Source organism: Bubalus bubalis, chromosome 10 (genome assembly GCF_019923935.1).
Source record: "Bubalus bubalis isolate 160015118507 breed Murrah chromosome 10, NDDB_SH_1, whole genome shotgun sequence".
Classification (NCBI taxonomy): Eukaryota; Metazoa; Chordata; class Mammalia; order Artiodactyla; family Bovidae; genus Bubalus; species Bubalus bubalis.
The window spans coordinates 32,388,703-32,409,045 of NC_059166.1; the positions used below are offsets into that span (position 1 = coordinate 32,388,703).

General features: G+C 36.3%; 1 protein-coding gene and 1 non-coding gene across 24 annotated transcripts in view; both read right to left on the reverse strand.

The window, feature by feature from the left end:
- Positions 1 to 20,343, reverse strand: part of EYA4 (EYA transcriptional coactivator and phosphatase 4) — a 358,824-nt gene that overhangs the window by 68,903 nt on the left and 269,578 nt on the right. For 16 of the 23 annotated variants that reach the window (XM_025294511.3, XM_044924207.2, XM_006059291.4 and 13 more), the window contains 2 exons: positions 8,956 to 9,080; positions 6,835 to 6,903 (listed from right to left, as the gene is read on the reverse strand). In XM_025294511.3, the coding sequence (XP_025150296.2) occupies positions 6,835 to 6,903; positions 8,956 to 9,080 (194 nt within the window). The remainder of the gene's footprint in view (positions 1 to 6,834; positions 6,904 to 8,955; positions 9,081 to 20,343) is intronic. The other 7 variants (XM_025294517.3, XM_044924213.2, XM_006059294.4 and 4 more) reach the window with 1 other exon arrangement.
- Positions 8,186 to 8,257, reverse strand: TRNAC-ACA. The gene has a single exon. It is a non-coding gene; the product is annotated as a tRNA-Cys (tRNA).

The following is a 20,343-nucleotide window of genomic DNA, read 5'->3' on the forward strand; positions in this document are numbered from 1 at the left end:
AAGCCTCCACCCATTTTGTCACACCATATTTTCCCTTTGTGGGCAAAGCTCCATATATCACAGCAGCCAGGGAATACACTAAATTATTTTCTACTTGACACCTCTTATGTTTCCTAGTCATAAAAGGAATGATACAGTTAAAAACCTCAGAGGCAAGCAGAGAACTATAAAGAAAGCTGAAGACTAGCCAACTATGGACAAATATAGCTGAAAGAACAGTGGGCTCAGAGCACACCCACCAACCAAGCAAGTCAGCAACGTTACTCTGTTAGAAAAGCAATTAATGATGGAGAAACATGCAGTAATGACTACGTTCCCTTTCCACATGAACGGAATTGGCTGCACCCTCCCTCAGTGAGCTCTGGTGTTAATTTAGCATCCGTGATTTAACTATGTCATGAAGATTTCTGGAAGATTCAAACTGCAAAGGTTGGAAAGAATCCAAACTCGAAACCATACTGCCTCACAGGCAGCACTAACTAACCAAGAATTCCTTTCATCTGTATAGAGATGATCCAGAGCAGGGTTTAGAAAGGTGTAACAGCTACTCTCAATGATGCAATGTCCTCATCTGACTTTTGACATATGACAGAAAGGAACCATTTAAAGCCTCCAGCAAAACTAAGGCAAGAGACAGTTTCTCAGAACCTCCAAATTCTAATTGTGGCTAAATTCCCATTTAAACATGTCTAAATCTATAAATGACATTTGTAAAATAGGTTTATTAATACTAAAGGTAATCTATATTGCACTTGTGAACCACGGAGAGTGGAGCAAAATGTCTAAAAAATTCCCCAAGCTAGACATGAGGTTTTAGTTCTGTTACTTTGAATCCCAACTTTGAGGTCTGATTTCAAAAACTTAGTATTGGTGTTGATTATAATCTCCTCAATTTGAAAATTTCAGGTGGTCAAAAAGAGAAGGAAGAAAAGCTAGAGAATGAATGCAACCAGGTTGCACTCATTATCCTGGAAACATTTCTCATTAAAATTTTAAAGGTCTGCTGTTAGTCAAAGACAAAGGAGGTTCATTTAACTGAAAAGAGGCATCTCTAGAAAGAATATAAAGAGAAGCATACACACCAAGGTGTGTTCAGTGTACCAGAATGTAGGGATTTTAAATAATAAAGTGGATGCTAACATTTGGGGGAAAACAGTACACATTAATATAAACTTATTTTTCATATGTGGTAAGAGTTGAATAATAGGGAAAAGGGGGGGAATTAATCATGCTGCTTACAGAAAATAACTTATGCTCACAGGAGGCCAGCATCAACAAACATCTCTTGAGTAAGGTGCAAAATTATTTTGATTTTTATATAGAAAGTAAATAATATTAAGTAATAATATTTTTTTCTCAGGGAAAGAAAACTTAGAAGTGAAATATACATTATATGATTCGCTGCTTTATTAAAGATGGTAAAATACAAAGAAGTGTCTAAAAATGATAATCACTAAGTTTGACAAATGAAAGATATTTTCAGTAAAATCTGAATATATTTGAAATGTATTTCATTTTCTTTTGTCTTGCTTTTATCTCTATACTTTAAATGAGATATACCATATACTTTTCTAGAGGCAGGAAACTTTGTTAATTTAGTATATGCAAGGCACTATTAGAAAGATGTTCATCAATGATACAAGTCTAGTTCTATGCATCTATTTTCTAAAACTTATAAAAATCCTCATTCCAAAAGTTTATGGTGTGTATTCACTGTCATATTCAAATTTTTTTTTTTTTTTTACTGTATTCTATTTTTCTTAACACAGAAACTAAACAGGGCTTTTAACTTTTTTTCAGGACAATGTCCAATATGATTACAGTACAAGCTATAAAACAGAAATAATAATGTTCTATTGAAGAAAAGCATCTTCTTCATCACCAAAACTCAAACTTACAAAATAAACATTTTGATTTAAAAAGCAGAAGTCATATTTTAGTACTTAGGTTAGAGAGTTTTGTGGTTTTATTCTTCTACATGCTCCATATATGTAATTCAAGGGTTCATTTCCCAAAAGGTGAGATGAAAAAGCTACATACATATAGCATTTTATACAGAACCATTATTTCAAAAAATAATTGTATTGCCAGGCCCCCTCCACACTAGTTATCCACTTGCAACTTAGATGTTTTTCATAAAGCCAAATACTGAAAAAAGGTCAAAGTAATTTTATTATACTGATAAAATTTAATTTTATTTTTAACTTTTAAAAATAATTGATTTCTATGGACTAAATCAAAATTGCATGTGATTATTGTCAGGTGTCAGCTATGGCTACTGAATCATTGATTTTCTCTCTTTTCATCCCAACCTCTTCCATAACCTCATGCAAGTACTTTCAAAGCAAACTTAATCTTGTCACCTCAGATTATCTTCAGAATTCAAGTACAAAATTAATATATATTAATTATTTTTAGGGGAAGTCTATTATCATAACTCAAGGCTCATGTTCATTTGTTACAATATAAGGCTTAATTAATCCTTGAAACAGAGGTGACCCAAGTAATTTACATTTCACATGTTATCCTCAGAAATCTGTGTTTAAACTGGACCACAAAATATTGCATAGCCACCTCTGATAGTTTAGATTCGGGAAAGAATTTCAGGAAAAGTTAGTTTAGGAAGGATAAAATTTACAACTCAACAGCGGGGAAAGAAGTGTTGCCTACCAGTTTTATGATTTATATTTTTCTAAATCAATTTTTTCATTTCAAAACCTACGAGCATCAAGTGTCTTTCATTTTAAATATCCATAATTTAGCTTTATAAAATGATTTGATGATGCTTACAATTTATAGCTTTCATTGCAAAAAGAAAATCTAAAAGAGCAGAGCCACAACAGTAGGTGGTTCTACTGCACAGACATATAATATTCAGAAACAAATTCACCCCATGTGAGTCAATCATCTATATACTAAAAATTCTAGGAGATCCTTTTCTATGCTATATAGATTTCAAATATAGAAAATACCATAAACCTGATCAGAATGTCTGATCCTGGTTCCCTCAAATCTTCTCTTTGAAGTATTTTCTTAATCTCCATGTAGAATCAAATATTCCCTCCCTCTGCTGTGCACCCACCTTGAACACATTATGCACTCATTATTTTCAGTTCTGTTTCCCTCTGCTAGACTTTTGGTCCCTTGATGGCCAGTATCATGTTCTATAGGTCACTGGGTTCCCATTTCCTAGCACAGAGCCTGGCATATAACAGGAACTTGATATATTTTAAGTGAGAAAGTGAAAATTCACATTTAGACCGTATCCTAAGAACTTCCAATGAATCTAAGTACTTTGCATATAAAGTAAGCTAATCATGTATCTTAATGCTATTAGGGAAATTAGAATCTTATATATGGAAGTAACTTTTCACATGATTGGCATGCATTTACATACATCTTCATGCAAACACATGAAGCATGACACATGAAATAACATACATGAATCTATATCAGGATCAGCAAACTACACCTTACATGCCAAATCTACCCCATGGCTTGCTTTGTATAGCCTGTAAGCTAAGAATGATCCTTATATTTTTAAATAGTTAAAAAATATCAAAGAGGAATAATATTTTGTGATATATGAAAATTCTATGAATTTCAAATTTCAGGGTTCACAGATCAAGTTTTATTTGAATAGAGTCAAGCTCAGTTGTTTACATATTGTCTATGGCTGTTTTTGTGCAATGAAAGCAGAGTTGTTTCAACAGAGACCGTATGGCCTGCAAAGCTGAAAATATTTACTATTTGACTATTAACAGAAAAAAGTTTGTTGACCACTGATCTATATGCCAAGGTATGATTGTATTTGCTCTATTTTTATTGACAGTTCTTCATTTTAAAAATTTAACAAGTGACAAAGATTTGAAAGGAAAATCTAGGTTCCAATATAAATCTGCAGATATTATTATATAATTAGGATTAAAGTGATGAACCCTTATAAATTAAGGAATAATATAATATATTTATATAGCAAGGTAGTATGGTGGGATATTAAGGTGATACTATTGGTAGTCATATTAGTAAAAACGATTAAAATTATCTTTTTGAAAATCTAGAGTTAATGGAAAGATTTTGAAAAGCCACTAAATTAGCTTTTGCTTTTTGTTTTATTATAATAATTTTATAAAGTAATCTAATTCCATCAGTAAAATCCAGAATTATAAATAAAATAGTTTACTCTCAATGGGAAATGTGCACCACATGCTTAGCTATGTTACAAATACATGGCATAAAGAGTCATTAAAATTCTAACTATTTCATATCATTATGCCACCAAGATATAATAAACTACATTATGTAATTAAAATTTATAAATAAATTATATTGTCATTAATGATATATATGAATAAATTAAATTTATAAAGTATACATGTATAAATAAATAAATAAAATTATATTATCATTAATAAAGTATACTTAACATTTAATTACTAAAAGTTTGCCTCTGTGGCCAGGTTACATGTTTTAAATGAAGAAAATGTATTATTTGACCAAGCATTGGACAGTCTTTTAACACACTGCATATTTCCATTTTCCTTAAAAACTGTTGCCTAATTATCAATGAATTATTAAAGAAAAGGGATTATACTGATTTGTGTGTGTGCATGCTCAGTCGTGTCTGACTCTTTGCACCCCCATGGACTGTAGCCTACCAGGCTCCTCTGTCCATAGAATTTTCCAGACAAGAATACTGGAGTGGGTTGCTATTTCCTCCTCCAGGAGATTTTCACAACCCAGGGATCGAACTCATGTGTCCTGTGTCTCCTGCATTGGCAGGCAGATTCTTTACCACTGAGCCACCTGGGAAGCTGGTTTATATTAACAAAAATTTACATACATTATATAATTTAAAACAAAAGCCTTGCCAGTGAAGTATTACTAGTTTCCTTTTATAGAAAAGAATTAAAACTCAGACAGGTTAAGTAACTTGTCTAAGAAGACACAGCTGGTAAATACATTACCACGTTTCACATCCATAGTCCTCCTGACACAGAAGTCTTTGTTTTTCCCATATGGTCACACAACTCTTAAACATTAATACAAAGAACCAGGAAAACTTGATGTTTTACACCTAGAAAAATGTTTCTGTTGGAAATTAGATGTAAATTACTAAATATTGATTATATATATTCACTATTGTAAAGTTGTGTGTGTTATGTTAATAGTTTAGAATAGAATAACAGCTAAGTACGATTTTAAAATCTTAAATGTTTATAAAAACATCAAAATTAGAATATTTTGTTACATGATAATTTAATGAAATTTAAATTTCAGAGTTGATAAATTAAGTTTTATTGGAACCTGACCACTCTTGTTCATTTTTGTAGTGCCTATGGCTACTTCTGAGGTACAATGATGGAGTTGCACAGATGAGACAGAGACAGCATAGTCTACAAAGCCTAAAACATTTCCTGTCTGGCTGTTTACAGGAAAAAATCCTTGAGTTATTATTAAGAGGAACTAAATTCTGGCAACATATTTTTACATATGAAAAGTATGTTTTAAGTGTGGACTTGAAAAAAAAGAAACTAAAATTATAAAAATTTAAATAATGGGTATAACGGAGTTCTTGTCATTCACTGATCATGCATCAAATTTAATCTACATACAGCAAGGTCCAGGCAAACTGTGGCTATTCCAGCTGCTTGCTTGTAATGCACATTTCTAATACATCCTGAGCTCTTCTTTTTAATCCAAGAATTGGGTGATTCCACAGAAACTTTATATGGTTTTAATTTTTAAATTTTGATAGTTTAACCTTTGGTTTTGGAGAAAGTGTATTATATTGGTGGTTGTTAAGTCACTAAGTGATGTCTGACTCTTTGTGACCCTATGGACTGCAGCCCATCAAGCTTCCCCTGTCCATGGGATTCCCCAGGCAAGAATATTAGAGTAGAACGCCATTTCCTTCTCCAGGGGATCTTCCTGATCCAGGGATCAAACACGTCTCTTGCATTGCAGGCAGATTCTTTACCAACTGAGCCACCAGAGAAACGCATATTTATATCATATATATGTAAATAAAGGACTGTAGCTAACATTTATAGTTCAAAACATCTTAAGAGACAACTTACAATTTTAAAAATATAGCTTTCATTACTGGTAATTTTTTAAATGGCAAGTTTTAAATGTTAATATTACTTTAAGCATTTTAATCGTAATGTTTATTAAAGTCTACAAAATATAAAATATCTTTCTGCCATGCTATGAATTTAATTTATAAAAGTCTATAGGCTTCCCAGGTAGCTCTGTGGGTAAAGAATCCTCCTGCCGTGGAGGAGACACAGGAGACATGGGTTTGATCCCTGGGTCAGGAAGATCCCTTAGTGGAGGAAATGGCAACCCATTCCAGTATCCTTGCCTGGAGGATCCCATGGACAGAGGAGCCTGGAGGGCTACAGTCCATGAAGTCACAAAGAGTCAGATACGACTGGGGCAACTGAGCATACACACTCACAGGCTATGGAGGCTGAATTTATACATAGGCACAATCTGCTTCAACTGCTCTTATTAATGTGACAGTTGTGCTGAATTCTTACCATTTAATAAACAGATAAGTAGTTAGAAAAGTAATAGATGCAGCCATTTGTGCAAAATTATGAAAAACCTAAGAAAAGAACACCACTGACCCAAGATTAGAACACTAGTTGATATGAAAAATGTAGCCAACTATCAATAAACAACTAAAAGGTGTGTTCATGTCTCCTTTTCTTTTTATAAGAAACTGAATACAGAAAAGGGAGTGCAAACAGAAACAGCAACAGGAAGCAAACCAGAAGGGCAAATCCACACATCCAAACACATGCAGTGTACCATCATCTCTCATACTTGTTGCGGAGGAGGGGGTGTTGCAACTCAGCAACCAGTCTGCAGTGTTTAAAACAGTCATGTTGTCCCCTGAGAACAGGAACAGCATAGGGGTTCATTGTCGGAATGCCTGCTCAGTGTATGAGGACAGTCATCAGTTGCACTGATGCTTGTACTGCTTTCTGGCCCTCTTGCCAAAATTACAACTGCATGGCATAATTTTTACATTTTAGTTTATCAGGTCTGTTTAGTTCAGTTAAATATATATATAACAATGATTAGTGACCTTCCAGGTCTGATTTCAGAGTGCATGGGATTTTTAAAAAATCTCTTATTTACATCCAAGTTAAGGTTTAAATATAAATGTTCTTACTCCACAAGTTATCACTAAAAAATCCTATAAATTTGCAATCCTACAATTAATTAGCTGAAATTATAGATGCATGTTTAGAGACAGATAAACACTATAAACAGGGAAAATGTTAATTTACAAAGGGTTTTGGGTAAAAAAAAGATTAAATACAGGCAAGTTGCAATCCACACAACTCTATAAAGAAAATTTTAGAGTTCACGGTTATTATAAAATAAGTGTAAAGAGGTGTATAAATTTCATAAATTTAAAAGAAAATATGATGTGGCAAATGCTTTGCTAATATCTAATAACATGAATAGCTTATAAATTAAAATAATTTTCAAATAATTTTTCACTCATTAATGAAAACAACTAAATCTACAAAACTTCAAAAGAACTGTGAATAATTTAAAATGCAGCTTATATATGTGTATGAAGTGAAGTGGCTCAGTCGTGTCCGACTCTTTGCGACCCTGTGGACTGTAGCCCACCAGGGTCCTCCGTCCATGGGATTCTCCAGGCAAGAATACTGGAGTGAGTTGCCATTTCCTTCTCCAGGGGATCTTCCCGACCCATGGATCAAACTCAGCTCTCCCACATTGCAGGCAGACGCTTTAACCTCTGAGCCACCAGGGAAGCCCATATATGTGTATATATGTGCGTATATATGTATAGTGTTAGTCACTCAGTTGTGTCCATTTCTTTGCAACCCTGTGGACTGTAGCTGCCAGGCTCCTCTGTCCATTGTGATTCTCCAGGCAAGAAGACTAGAGTGGATTGCCATTCCCTTCTCCAGGGGATCTTCCCCATCCAGGGATCAAACCCAGGTCTCCTGCATTGCAGGCAGATTCTTTACCATCTGAGCCACCAAGGAAGCCCATATATATGTACAAGTGAAGTCGCTCAGTTGTGTCTGACTCTTTGCAACCCCATGGACTGTAGCCTACCACGCTCCTCCATCCATGGGATTTTCCAGGCACGAGTACTGGAGTGGGTTGCCATTTCCTTCTCCAGAGGATCTTCCCAACCCAGGGATTGAACCTGGGTCTCCTGCATTGTAGGCAGACGCTTTACCATCTGAGCCATCAGGGAAGTCCATATATATGTATAGGCTTTGAAATATATATATATATACATATATATATATATTCTGATGCAAATATCAGATCATATTTTCTTACAAGTTGAATGTATTTTATAATAGCAATAGTGTGGAATATTTTAAACAGTTGCTATTGTTGCCATATGCTGTGACATAATTATAAGCTAATCAAATGAGATGTCTGAAAAAAATTTCAATTTCTATTCTAAATACATGTTAGGTATTTCTCTCTTTGAAAAGAAAATGCAGCAGATATGGACATTTTTCTATTTCCAAAACCATTTTTAAGAACAATTTTGGAGCAGGCTTTCTCTTAAAATTCAAAATAAACCCCAAAACTAGCATAATTTCTTTTTTTTGGGGGGGGTGTGTTAAGATCAGAATGTAAATCCTTTGGACACATTTTGTACATTTTAAAAAATATTTACAAGGGCAAATACAAAAAGAAAGCCTTGCTAAAAGCCTTTAAAATGTTGCTCAGGGCTATCTATTCTTTCTGAATATTTCCAGTTATAGAGGAGGAGCAAAAATATCAAGAAAATGAACAGAACAACAAATAATCCACTAAGTATATAATACTCTGATGTTATTGCTAATGAGATATTTACTTACTAGCATACCTCTACCATGTAAAATTACAACAAACATTGCAATGTGATTCAGGGTGTCTTCAGGGTTGTACACTTACCTCCTGTCCCATTTGTGGTGACCGAAGTGCTGCTGAGATTAGTTTTCTCCAATTTGGAGCTTCCAGGAGTATCACCACCTCCAACAAGAGGATGAGGACTTGCTAGGTCCTGCATTTCCATAGACCTATTAGAGATAAATTTGAAAATTTCAGCCATGATTTCTTAATAAACTACATAAATCACTCTACTGAACATGCATGTGATCTCACAACAACAGGAATTGAAACCCATAGCTAAGAATTTTTTGTTAACTAGGTGAACATAGCAGTCCATCAAAAATGAATAAATAAGTAAAGCATCCATGATAGATTCATTGGTTATTTGTAATAACCGGAAAAAAAAAAACAAAACCTCACATCTACAGGAAGAAATGAAGAGTGACAGAAAGGTAAATTTAAGTAAATACAAAAAAATTATCTTATATTTCTTTTAATCCACGAAGAGTGAACTGTCCAACCGATAATAGAAGATAAAAGTAAAATATATGACAACTACAGTATAAAAAACAGCTGCCAGGAGTGGGACGGGGCAGAGATGAACAGCAGAGCACAGAGAATTTTCCCGACAGTGAAAATAACTCTGTATGATATTGTAATGAAAGATGTGTGTCATTATACAATATTCAAACCCACTGAATGTACACAACTAAGAGTTAACCCCAAGGTAAACTATGTACAGTGTCGGTTCATCCTTGGTAACAAATGCACCATCCTGGAGAGTGAGGCTGGAATGGTTAACAGGAGAGGTTACATATGTGTAGGGTAAGAAGTAGATGGGACATCTTTGTACCTACTTCTCAATTTTGCTGTAAATGTTAAACTGCTCTAAAAAATAAAGTCTTAGGAAAAATCAGATCACATGTTTTTGTATGCAAATAAAGCTGTGATTAGTGAGAAATGGTTGGTGGTGGTTTAGTAGCTAAGTCGCGTCTGACTTTTGTGACCCATGGACAGAGGAGCCAGACGGAGGAGTCCATGGGATTCTCCAGGTAAGAGTACTGGAGTGGGGTGCCACTTCCTTCTCCGTTAGTGAGAAGTATATACCTTTTAATGGTTACATAAGAAAAGGAGAAGGATTTAAAATCTGATTCTAAGAACGATCTTCCCACCTTAAGAAAACTAAAAGAAAAGCAGTTGAACCCAAAGTAAGTAGAAGAAGGGAAACAATAAAAAGCAAAAATCGCTGAAACAAAATCTATGAACAATATAGACAACTTACAAATCCAGAGTTTGATCATTAGAGATACTAAAGATATTAAAAATGGTAAGAGAATATTATAAACAACATTATGCCAAATAATTCAATAATTTAGATAAAATCAGACTTTCTTAAAAGAACATAAACTATAAAAACTGCTAACAACTTTTACAAGCTGTCCTACAATTAAATTGAATACATAATTAAACACTTGAAAAAATTTCCAGGTCCAAATGATTTCATTAGTGAATACTAGCAGACATTTAAGGAAAAATAACAACAATATTTTTTAAATTCTTTTGGAAAAAGTAGGAGTAACACTTTTTACTCTATTGTATGTGACCAGAATTACTCTGATCCAAAATCTGCCAAAGGCAATGCCAAGAAAAAAAAATTATGGATCTATATTTCTCATGATCATAGATGAAAATATAGTTTTGACATATTTGACATATTATCAAATAAAATCCAGTACTAAAAAGAATAATATATGATGACCAGGTGTGTTTAATCCTAAGAATTCAAACTGAGTTAACACCTGAAAATAAAAAAATGCAATCCAATATATTAACAGAATATGTTTTCAATGGGTATAAAAACCATTTCACAATATTCATCATCCATTCATATAACTCTCAGCAAACTAGGAAAAGAAGCATTTTCCTCCCATATGATAAAGATCATTCTTGAAAAATCTACATCTTTTATTATATTTAATGATGAAATACTGAGTTACTTCTCACAGGTTCACTAATGATGAACCTGTGTTTCATGCACCTTCTGCATCACAGGCGGATTCTTTACTGCTGAGCCACCTGGGAAGCCAATATATTTTGTATATGCATATAATTATGAATTATATCAATAATATTATATTTATTATAGCTATGTATTGCTTATAGAAAAGATATGAAAAGGCAAAGAGATCTTTTTTCCACTTCAACACAACTTTATCAGCACTCTTTGTCAGTGGGAGAAAACAAGAATGAATAAATAAAAGGAGTAAAGCTTAGAAAAGTAAAAAAGGTTAATTCACAGAGCACATAATTGTTCATGTAAAAAATTCTGAGAAATCCATTAAAGAAAAACAAAACCCTATTAGAACTAATGAGTGAATTTATCAAAATTACAGGTACAAGGGTGATACTAATACTAAGTAAAAATATAGACCAAAAATGTCTGAAACTTCAATGTCTCTCTAGTTCATATACTAAACTATCAAAAGAGGAGGTTGGAAGCTGGGCTATTCACAGTCTCTCTTCAGCTCAACTCAACTCCAAGAGGCATCTATATGCTCAGACCCTCAATTTCCCTGCGAGCCAGAGCAAAGATTTAGACTTATTGAGAAATACAACAAAACAAATATCATGCTTCAGTCTCTACTGGCTTTTTGAACATAATCTTCAGAAGACTACAAATACATAATATTCAGAATACTATAAATATTTTGTACATAATGTTCAGATGACTTCTTGAGTCATAACAAGAAGCAGGACTATGGTACACATAACAGAGATAAAACACAGTAAAAAGAAGTAGACTTGCAAGTGACTTAGGTTTTGGAATGCACAAACAAGGATTGAAAAACTATTTTGTATGTATAAAAAAATATAGGAAAAGATATGCACACAAGGTATATACATATATATATATGCCATGTATATAGATAAATACACATATGCATGAATACATATGTGTCATATATATTTTATGTGCATGCGTGAATGCTAAGTCACTTCAGTTGTGTCTGACTCTTTGTGACCCTATGGACTGTAGCCAGCCAGGCTCCTCTCTCCATGGGATTCTCCAAGCAAGAATACTGGAGTGGATTGCCATGCCCTCCTCCAGGGGATCTTCCTGATCCAGGGATAGAACCTGTGTTTCATGCAGCTTCTGCATCACAGGGGGATTCTTTACTGCTGAGCCACCTGGGAAGCCCATATATTTTCTATATGCATATAATTATGAATTATATCTATAATATCATATTATTATATCTACATATTGCTTATAGAAAATATATGAAAACATCATGAAATACCCAAATGAAAGTTCTAGAATGAAAATTATAAAATATAAAATAAATAAATATTAAATTAAAACATAGTCTTTGAATGGACTTATAAGGATACTGCAAAAGAAATCAGTAAATCTGAAACTGAGCCAGTAGAAATTATCCAAACTGAAGCAGAGGGGAAAAAAAGAAAGTGAAGAAAAACTAAAAAGCCTCTTGATGAGGTGAAAGAGGAGAATGAAAAAGCTGGCTTAAAACTCAATATTCAAAAAACTAAGATCATGGCATCTGGTCCTATCACTTCATGGCAAATAGATGGGGGAAAAGTGGAAACAGTGGCAGACTTTATTTTCTTGGGTTCTGAAATCACTACAGATGATGACTGAAGCCATGAAATTAAGACACTTGCTCCTTAAAAGAAAGGCTATAACAAACCTAGATAGTGTATTAAAAAACAGAGACATCACTTTGCCAACAAAAGTCCATCTAGCCAAAGCTATGGTTTTTCCAGTAGTCACATATGGATGTGAGAATTTAACTATAAAGAAAGCTGAGCACCAAAGAATTGATGCTTTCGATTTGTGGTGTTGGAGAAGACTCTTGAGGGTCCCTTGAACAGCAAGGAGATCAAACCAGTCAATCCTAAAGGAAATCAGTCCTGAATATTCATTGGAAGGACTGATGCTAAAGCTGAAGCTCAGATACCTTGGCCACCTGATACAAAGAGCCAACTCACTGGAAACGACCCAGATGCAGGGAAAGTTTGAGGGCAGGAGGAGTAGGGGCAACAGAGGATGAGATAGTTGGATGGCATCACTGACTCAACGGACATGAGTTTAAGCAAATTCTGTCAGACAGTGAAGGAAAGACAGGAAGCCTGGCATGCTGCAGTCCATGGGGTCGCAAACAGCCCGAGACAACTTAGCAACTGAATAACAAAAAAATACGTAACTTGTGGGATATTATCAGAAAGCAAGGAAGGGAATGAAACAGAATAATTTCAGAATAAATAATGGCCAAATTTGATAATAAACAGCCATCCCTAAAGCCTTGAAAAACAACAAATGAGAAAAAGAAAACCAAACCTTCAGTACATTATAGTCAAATTCTTAAGATAAAGGGAAAGCTTTATAGCAACCAGATAAAAAAGACACAGAGGACAAGAGAATAGTGGGAACCCCCAAAAGTATCCGAGGTCTCATACTCCTGATAATGGGTTTAATTATAGTAAACAACTAATGCTTGTGATTTTATTTTCTCTGAATGAAACCAACATAAAGATTTTTTTTATTAATTAATTTATTTTAATTGGAGGATAATTACGTTTCAATATTGTGATGGTTTTGCCATTTTTCAGCATTAATCTGTCATAGATATATATATGTGACCCCCATCCTGAAGCCCCCTCCCAGCAAACAAATGAATGATTGCTTATAATGTGCAAAGTACTGTCTCAGGTGTTAGGATTGCTGAGTGGAGAAACCATGGTCCTACCCTCAAAAAATTTATGATATAAATTTAAACCTATTTCTAAATGAGAAAGCAGTTCCTGTGTATAGAACACAACAGTACATTAAGAGCCCACCGAGTGGAACAGACAGAAATCAGTGTGAAGTTCGAGAGTCTGGAAAATTTTTGCAGAACTTGTTAGCTGGGTTTTGATGAATTCAAAGTGGGGGTTCTAGGGAAAGCATCTGGTCAGTGGTATTACTGAAGCTGCAAGGTAGTGTGGTAGCTCACAGCCAATGTGAACGACATGAAAGAGGAAGCGAGGAAAATCAGTCAGGAATGAAAGGATGAAGCCCACATCACAGAGAGGAGCAGGAAGAGGTCCCTCCTGCAAAGCAAAGCAAAAATTGCCTTTGTATCTTACATTCCAGTTTCCAGGAATCCAAAATGCAATTATCTGAATCTTTACAGTAAGTCCCCTTTGCTTGAATTCATTTTCATGGGTTTGAGATATCTTACAATTAATAGAGCTTTTAGAGAACAGGCATGCATTATTGCCATCAATTATACTGTAAGAATATTCCTGTGCTTTCTTTTGTATGTTAAACTTCAGATTCTTTTTAAGTCTAATTTGTTTACAAGGTAATATATAAAATATAAAGTTTACCTTAGAGTGCAACAGCAGAAAATTGATTACATGCTATTTTTACTGAGTCCATACTGTAAGACACAGCCTATGCTTGGTACTTCAAAAATACCCTCTCTATCAATCTTTACATTAACACACTGATGTGCATATTATTTTCCATATTTTATAGATAAAGACATTGAGGCTCAAGAAGGATATACAGCATGCCTAAGACCTTTTAGATAGAAAGTAGTGGCAGTAAAATTGGAACTCAAATCTATTTGATACCAGAGCACAGGTTCTTCCTGTCACATTGTATGTTTCCTATTTTTCTTTTAAGTGACTTTAATTCTTTCACATTGTGAAAACACTATCAGGAATGCATATTTCTGCAATGAAACATTTTAAGTGGTTTTCAAGAGTTATTAAACTCAATATAAGCATCCACTTTGCCAAATCTACATTACCATATTTAAAGGTAATTTCTTTTTTAAAAGTACAGAGAACTATATTCAATATCCTGTTGTAAACCACAATGGAAAAGAATTTTTAAAGGAATGTATGTATGTATGTATAAAGGTGCCCCCTTTTTCCTTCCAGGATACAATTTTCTACCCATGTCATAACACTACATGAATACTAGCATCTTTCTGGACAATAGGAAAACAACAACAACAATAAAACAAAAACTTTTTAAAAAAAAAAGAAAAGAAAGAAGACTTGTCTATTACATAAAGCTGTCTTCTTGGTTCTTGTCTGCATTATCTGTAGCATAGGTGGAATTTGTTTCTAGCAGACTTAAACATTCTCTCTCTTCAAAACCCAAGAAGAGTATGCTTTATATTTGTGCATTTAGAGTTTACTGTAACTCAGAAACCATGATTCCTTCTGCACAGACCCCAGTAATGAGTCATAGCCTGTTTGTTTCCAGGCTGAGATTCCATCAATTCTTCATGACCCAAGAAATGCAAAAGCATCCTAGACTTTCAAAGGCATTCCCTCTCATGACAGCTTTTCTCTTGCACAAAGTGGACAGTATATATGCAGGGCTCTGTGTCCTATGCTCTCAAGGTCTACTTAACTAGCCAATTTTCATTTTGACCATCAGAATGCATTTATGGACAAGCGTTCAGGCATTTGCTTTTCTCATAACTTCCTTTTAAAATGTTAAACAAACCTTTTCATTCTCCTTAGCTGAAAAAGGGCTTCCCTGATAGCTCAGATGGTAAAGAATATGCCTGCAATGCGGGAGACCTGGGTTTAATCCCTGGGTTGGGAAGAGCCCCTGGAGAAGAAAACAGTTAGCCACTCCAGTATTCTGGCCAGGAAAATTCCATGGACTATATAGTCCATGGGGTCACAAAGAGTCAGACATGACTGAATGACTTACACTACACTAGCTGAAAAAATTGTTCAGTTGTCCAGTCATGTCCGATTCTTTGTGACCCCATGAACTGTAGCCCACCAGGCTCCTCTGTCCATGGGAATTCTCCATATGGAGAATACTGGAGTGGGTTGCCATGCCCTTTTCCAGGGAATCTTCCCAACCCAGGGATCGAATCCAGGTCTCTCGATTGCAGGCGGACTTTTTACCAGCTGAGCCAGAAGGAAAGCCCTCACCATCTCCCAGAGTTTGCCCAAGTTCATGTTCATTGCATTGGTGATGCCGTCCAGCCATCTCATTCTCTGATATCCTTTTCTCTTTCTGCCTTCTATCTTTCCCAGCATCAGGGACTTTGCCAATGAGTCGTCTGTTCACATCATATAACCAAAATACTGGAGTTTCAGCTTCAGCATCAGTCCTTCCAGTGATATTCAGAGTTGACCCTCCCTTAGCATTGGCTGGTTTGACCCCCTTGCTGTCCAACGGACTTTCAGGAGTCTTCTCCGGCATCACAGTTCAAAGGCATCAACTCTTTGGCATTCTGCCTTCTTTACAGTCCAGCTCTCACAACCATATGTGACCAATGGGAAGACCATAGCCTTGACTATGCAGATCTTTGCTGGCAGAGTAACGTCTCTGCTTTTCAACACACTGTCTAGGTTTGTCATTGCTTTCCTGCCAAGAAGCAATTGTCTTCTCATCTCATGGCTGCAGTCACCATCGGCAGTGGTTTTGGAGCCCAAGAAGAGGAATTCTGTCACTACGTCCACTTTTTCCCCTTTTATTTGCCATGAAGTAATGGGGCCGGATGCCATGATCTTAGTTTTGTTTTTTTTTAATATTTAGTCTTAAGCTGGCTCTTTCCCTCTCCTTCTTCACCCTCATCAACAGGCTCTTTAGTTCCTCTTCACTTTCTGTCATTAGAGTTGTCTCATCTGCATATCTGAGGTGGCTGATATTTCTTCCACTTATATTGATTCTGGCTTGTAACTCATCCAGCCTGGCATTTCTCATGATGTGCTCAGCCTATAGTTAAAACAAACAGGGTGACAGAAGACAACCCTGTTGTACTCCTTTCTCAATCCTGAACCAATCAGTTGTTCCATACAGGATGCTAACTGTTGCTTCTTGACCTGCATACAGGTTTCTCAGGAGACAGATAAGATGGTCTGGTGTTCCCATCTCTCTAAGAGCTTTCCACAGTTTGTCATGATCCACACATTCAAAGGCTCTAGCATAGTCAATGAAACAGAGATAGATGTTGTTTTTCTGAAATTCCTTTGCTTTCTCTATAATCCAGCAAATGTTGGCCATTTGATTTCTAGTTCTTCTTCCTTTTCTAAACCTAGCTTGGACATCTGGAAGCTCTTGGTTCGCACAATGCTGAAGCCTAGCATGCAAGATTTTAAGTATGACCTTACTAGCATGGGAGATAAGTGTTATTGGCCAATAGCTAGCACATTCTTTGGCACTATCCTTCTTGGGAATTGGGATGAGCACTGACCTTTTCCAGTCCTGTGGCCACTGCTGGGTCTTCCAGATTTGTTGACATAATGAATGCAAAACCTTAATGGCATCATCCTTTAGGGTCTGAATAGTTTTGCTAGAATTTCATTGCTTCCTCTAGCTTTATTAAGAGCAGTGCTTCTTAAGGCCCACTTGACTTCGCATTCCAGAATATCTGGCTCTGGGTGACTAACCAGACGATTGTAGTAATCTGGTTTATTAAGATCTTTTTTTATAGTTCCTCCATGTATTCTTTCCATCTCATCTTGATCTCTTCAGTATCTACTAGGTCTCTACCATTTTATCCTTTATTGTGCCCATCTTTGGGCAGAATGCTCCCTTGATGTTTCCAATTTTCCTGAAAAGATCCCTAGTCTTTCCCCTTTTGTTGTTTTCTTCTATTATTAAGCACTGCTCATTAAAGAAGGCCTTCTTGTCTTTCCTAGCTATTCTATGGAACTCTGCATTTCATTGGATATATCTTTCCCTCTCCCTTGCTTTTCAATTCTATTTGTTCTTCCGCTATTTGTAAAGCCTCCTCAGACAACCATTTTGCCTTTTGCTTTTCATTTGCTTTGGGATGGTTTTGTTCACCGCCTCCTGTACAGTATTATGGACCTCTGTCCATAGTTCTTCAGGCACATTGTTAACTAGATCTAGTCCCTTGAATCTATTTGTTACCTCTACTACAAAGTCATACAAGATTTTATTTAAGTCATACCTGACCGGCCTAGTGTTTTTCCCAGTTTTCTTTAGTCTGAGGCTGAATTTTGCTATGAGAAGCTGATGACTGAGTCACAGTCAGCTCCAGATCTTGTTTATGCTGACTGTATACAGCTTCTCCATCTTCGGCTACAAAGAATGTAATCGACTTGATTTTGGTATTGAAAAAATAACAAAATCAGCTTCTATTTTAATGAGATTGTAGGTTAGCGCAGGGGGTATTTTCTATTCATTGCTTTTCCTTCTACACTTAGAATTGTGCTGGATACATAGTGAGTGCTAAGGATGAAAAAGGAAATAAGATGAAATGATTTGAATTACTTGGAGTCAAGTGTGCTCTAGTTTAGCAAACACTGCTTGAGCACCCAGCAAGTTCTAGGGGCATATCTAGGAATCCAAAAGTATCTTTTAAGAGCTTGGAGGCCACTGGGAGAGAAAGCAGATAGGTGAAGGGAGATGGGAATTAGCACAGTTATGTCAATGTGTATGGAAGTTTTCATATCTGCATGTGCAATGTCAGAGCTCTCAAATGAGTGAAGGGTGTGTGTGCATGTATATACACATGTGTACATGCATGTGCAAGAGGGTGGGAAGGAAGGTGCTCTGCATGGGTACAGAAAACCACTGCAAGAAAACAATATGATAAGGCCATTTGGTCAACCTAGATCAGATGGAAGTCATAGGCATGTGACTACTGGGTACCAATTCCCACTGTCTGGAAAAAAGCACTTCTGGCCATCTTAAACCAACACATTTCAGATAAGCCAAGAAACACTTGTCCCAGCTGCAGCCCAGAGCCAGTTTCTCTCCTGGCAGTTAGGATGGAAATGTGAACGCTCTCTGCCACACACTGTCTATGTCACTGATGGAATGGCCAGACCGTCCCAGAAGGAGGCCTTCACTAGCCCACTTGAGCAGACATCATTAAAAATGGGCTCTGCTGCAGAGAAAAAGATATATAGGAGGGAGAAGACCCCTATCAACGAGGATCAGGGAAGTGGGCCATGAATAATGGGAGCTGTTCTTGCAACTTGCCGGTGATCTCATGCCTGTCCCCGAGGCCTGAATGCTTGCAGTGCAAGTGACCTGTCTGCCAGAGTGGCCTCAGGCTGTGGAATAACAGCAAAGAAAGCCATGGACACACTGTTCTCTGGACACTTTTACAGTCCTTCCTTTCCAGGGCTTCCTTACAGCTCTTCCTTACATGAGTCCTGCAGCTCCGGCTCTTTCTTCACTATGACGCTAACAGATTATTCAGATAAAACATGGTCTCCCCCAATCCATGAAATGTGAGCAAATATTTATAAAATGTACCCCTAAAGTATTTCTCTAAATTTAGGTTTTCAGAACCCTCCTTCTTTACTCTGAAAACAAAGGAAAAACAAGCCCAATGAATTCTTCAACCATTATTTGAATAGTACAGGACTCAAGTTTCTGCTAGATCGGTTACAAACCATGGTTAGTGAAGCAGGAAATTATTTCCCTCTAGCAAGCAAAAGAATAAAGCCATAAGGCCACAATCAAAACATCTAATATCATTAATTACACCAAGAAATATACAGACTCTTTTTCTAAGGAAAAAAAAAAAAAACTCTACCAATAAGAATCAAACATTTTACTAGATGAATAAATGAGGGCTTTCCATGCTAGAATATTGACTTTAAAAGAGTAACTGATTAGAATAATATACAAAATAAAGACAACTCTCTATAAAAATGATGGAATTTCAGAGTCTCCAGGGACAGCCAATGTCCTTGAATGCAAACATACCATCATTTTATGCCCAAGGCTGTGAGTGTGGCGTTAAGGGCCTGGGCTACCAACTCAATGTGCATGTGCTCAGTTGTGTCTGATTCTTTGCATCCCATGGACTGTACCCTGCCAGTCTCCTCTGTCCATGGGATTTCCCAGGCAAGAATATTGGAGTGGGTTGCCATCCAGGGGATCTCCCCAATCCACACCTTCTGTGTCTCCTGCATTGCAGGTGGATTCTTTATCTGCTGAGCCTTTGGGGAAGCCCCCATAGGCTGAAACCTGAGTTTTAAACTCCATGTCTATCACTTACCAGTCAGTGGACTTTATGCTCAAAAATGGAGGTAATGATACCCCAGAGGATGACTGAGTGACTTAAATAAGACATACATGCAAAGTACGTAGAATTTGGCACACAGTGTATCTTCATGAAGGTTCAGTTCAGTTCAGTTCTGTTCAGTTCAGTTGCTCAGTCATGTCCGACTCTTTGTGACCCTATGGACTGCAGCATGCCAGGCCTCCGTGTCCATCACCAACTCCTGCAGTTTACTCAAACTCATGTCCATTGAGTCAGTGATGCCATCCAACCACCTCATCCTCTGTCATCCCCTTCTCCTCCTGCCCTCAATCTTTCCCAGCATCACGGTGTTTTCAAATGAGTCAGTTCTTCGCATTAGGTGGCCAAAGGATTGGAGTTTCAGCTTCAGCATCAGTTCAGTTCAGTCACTCAGTCA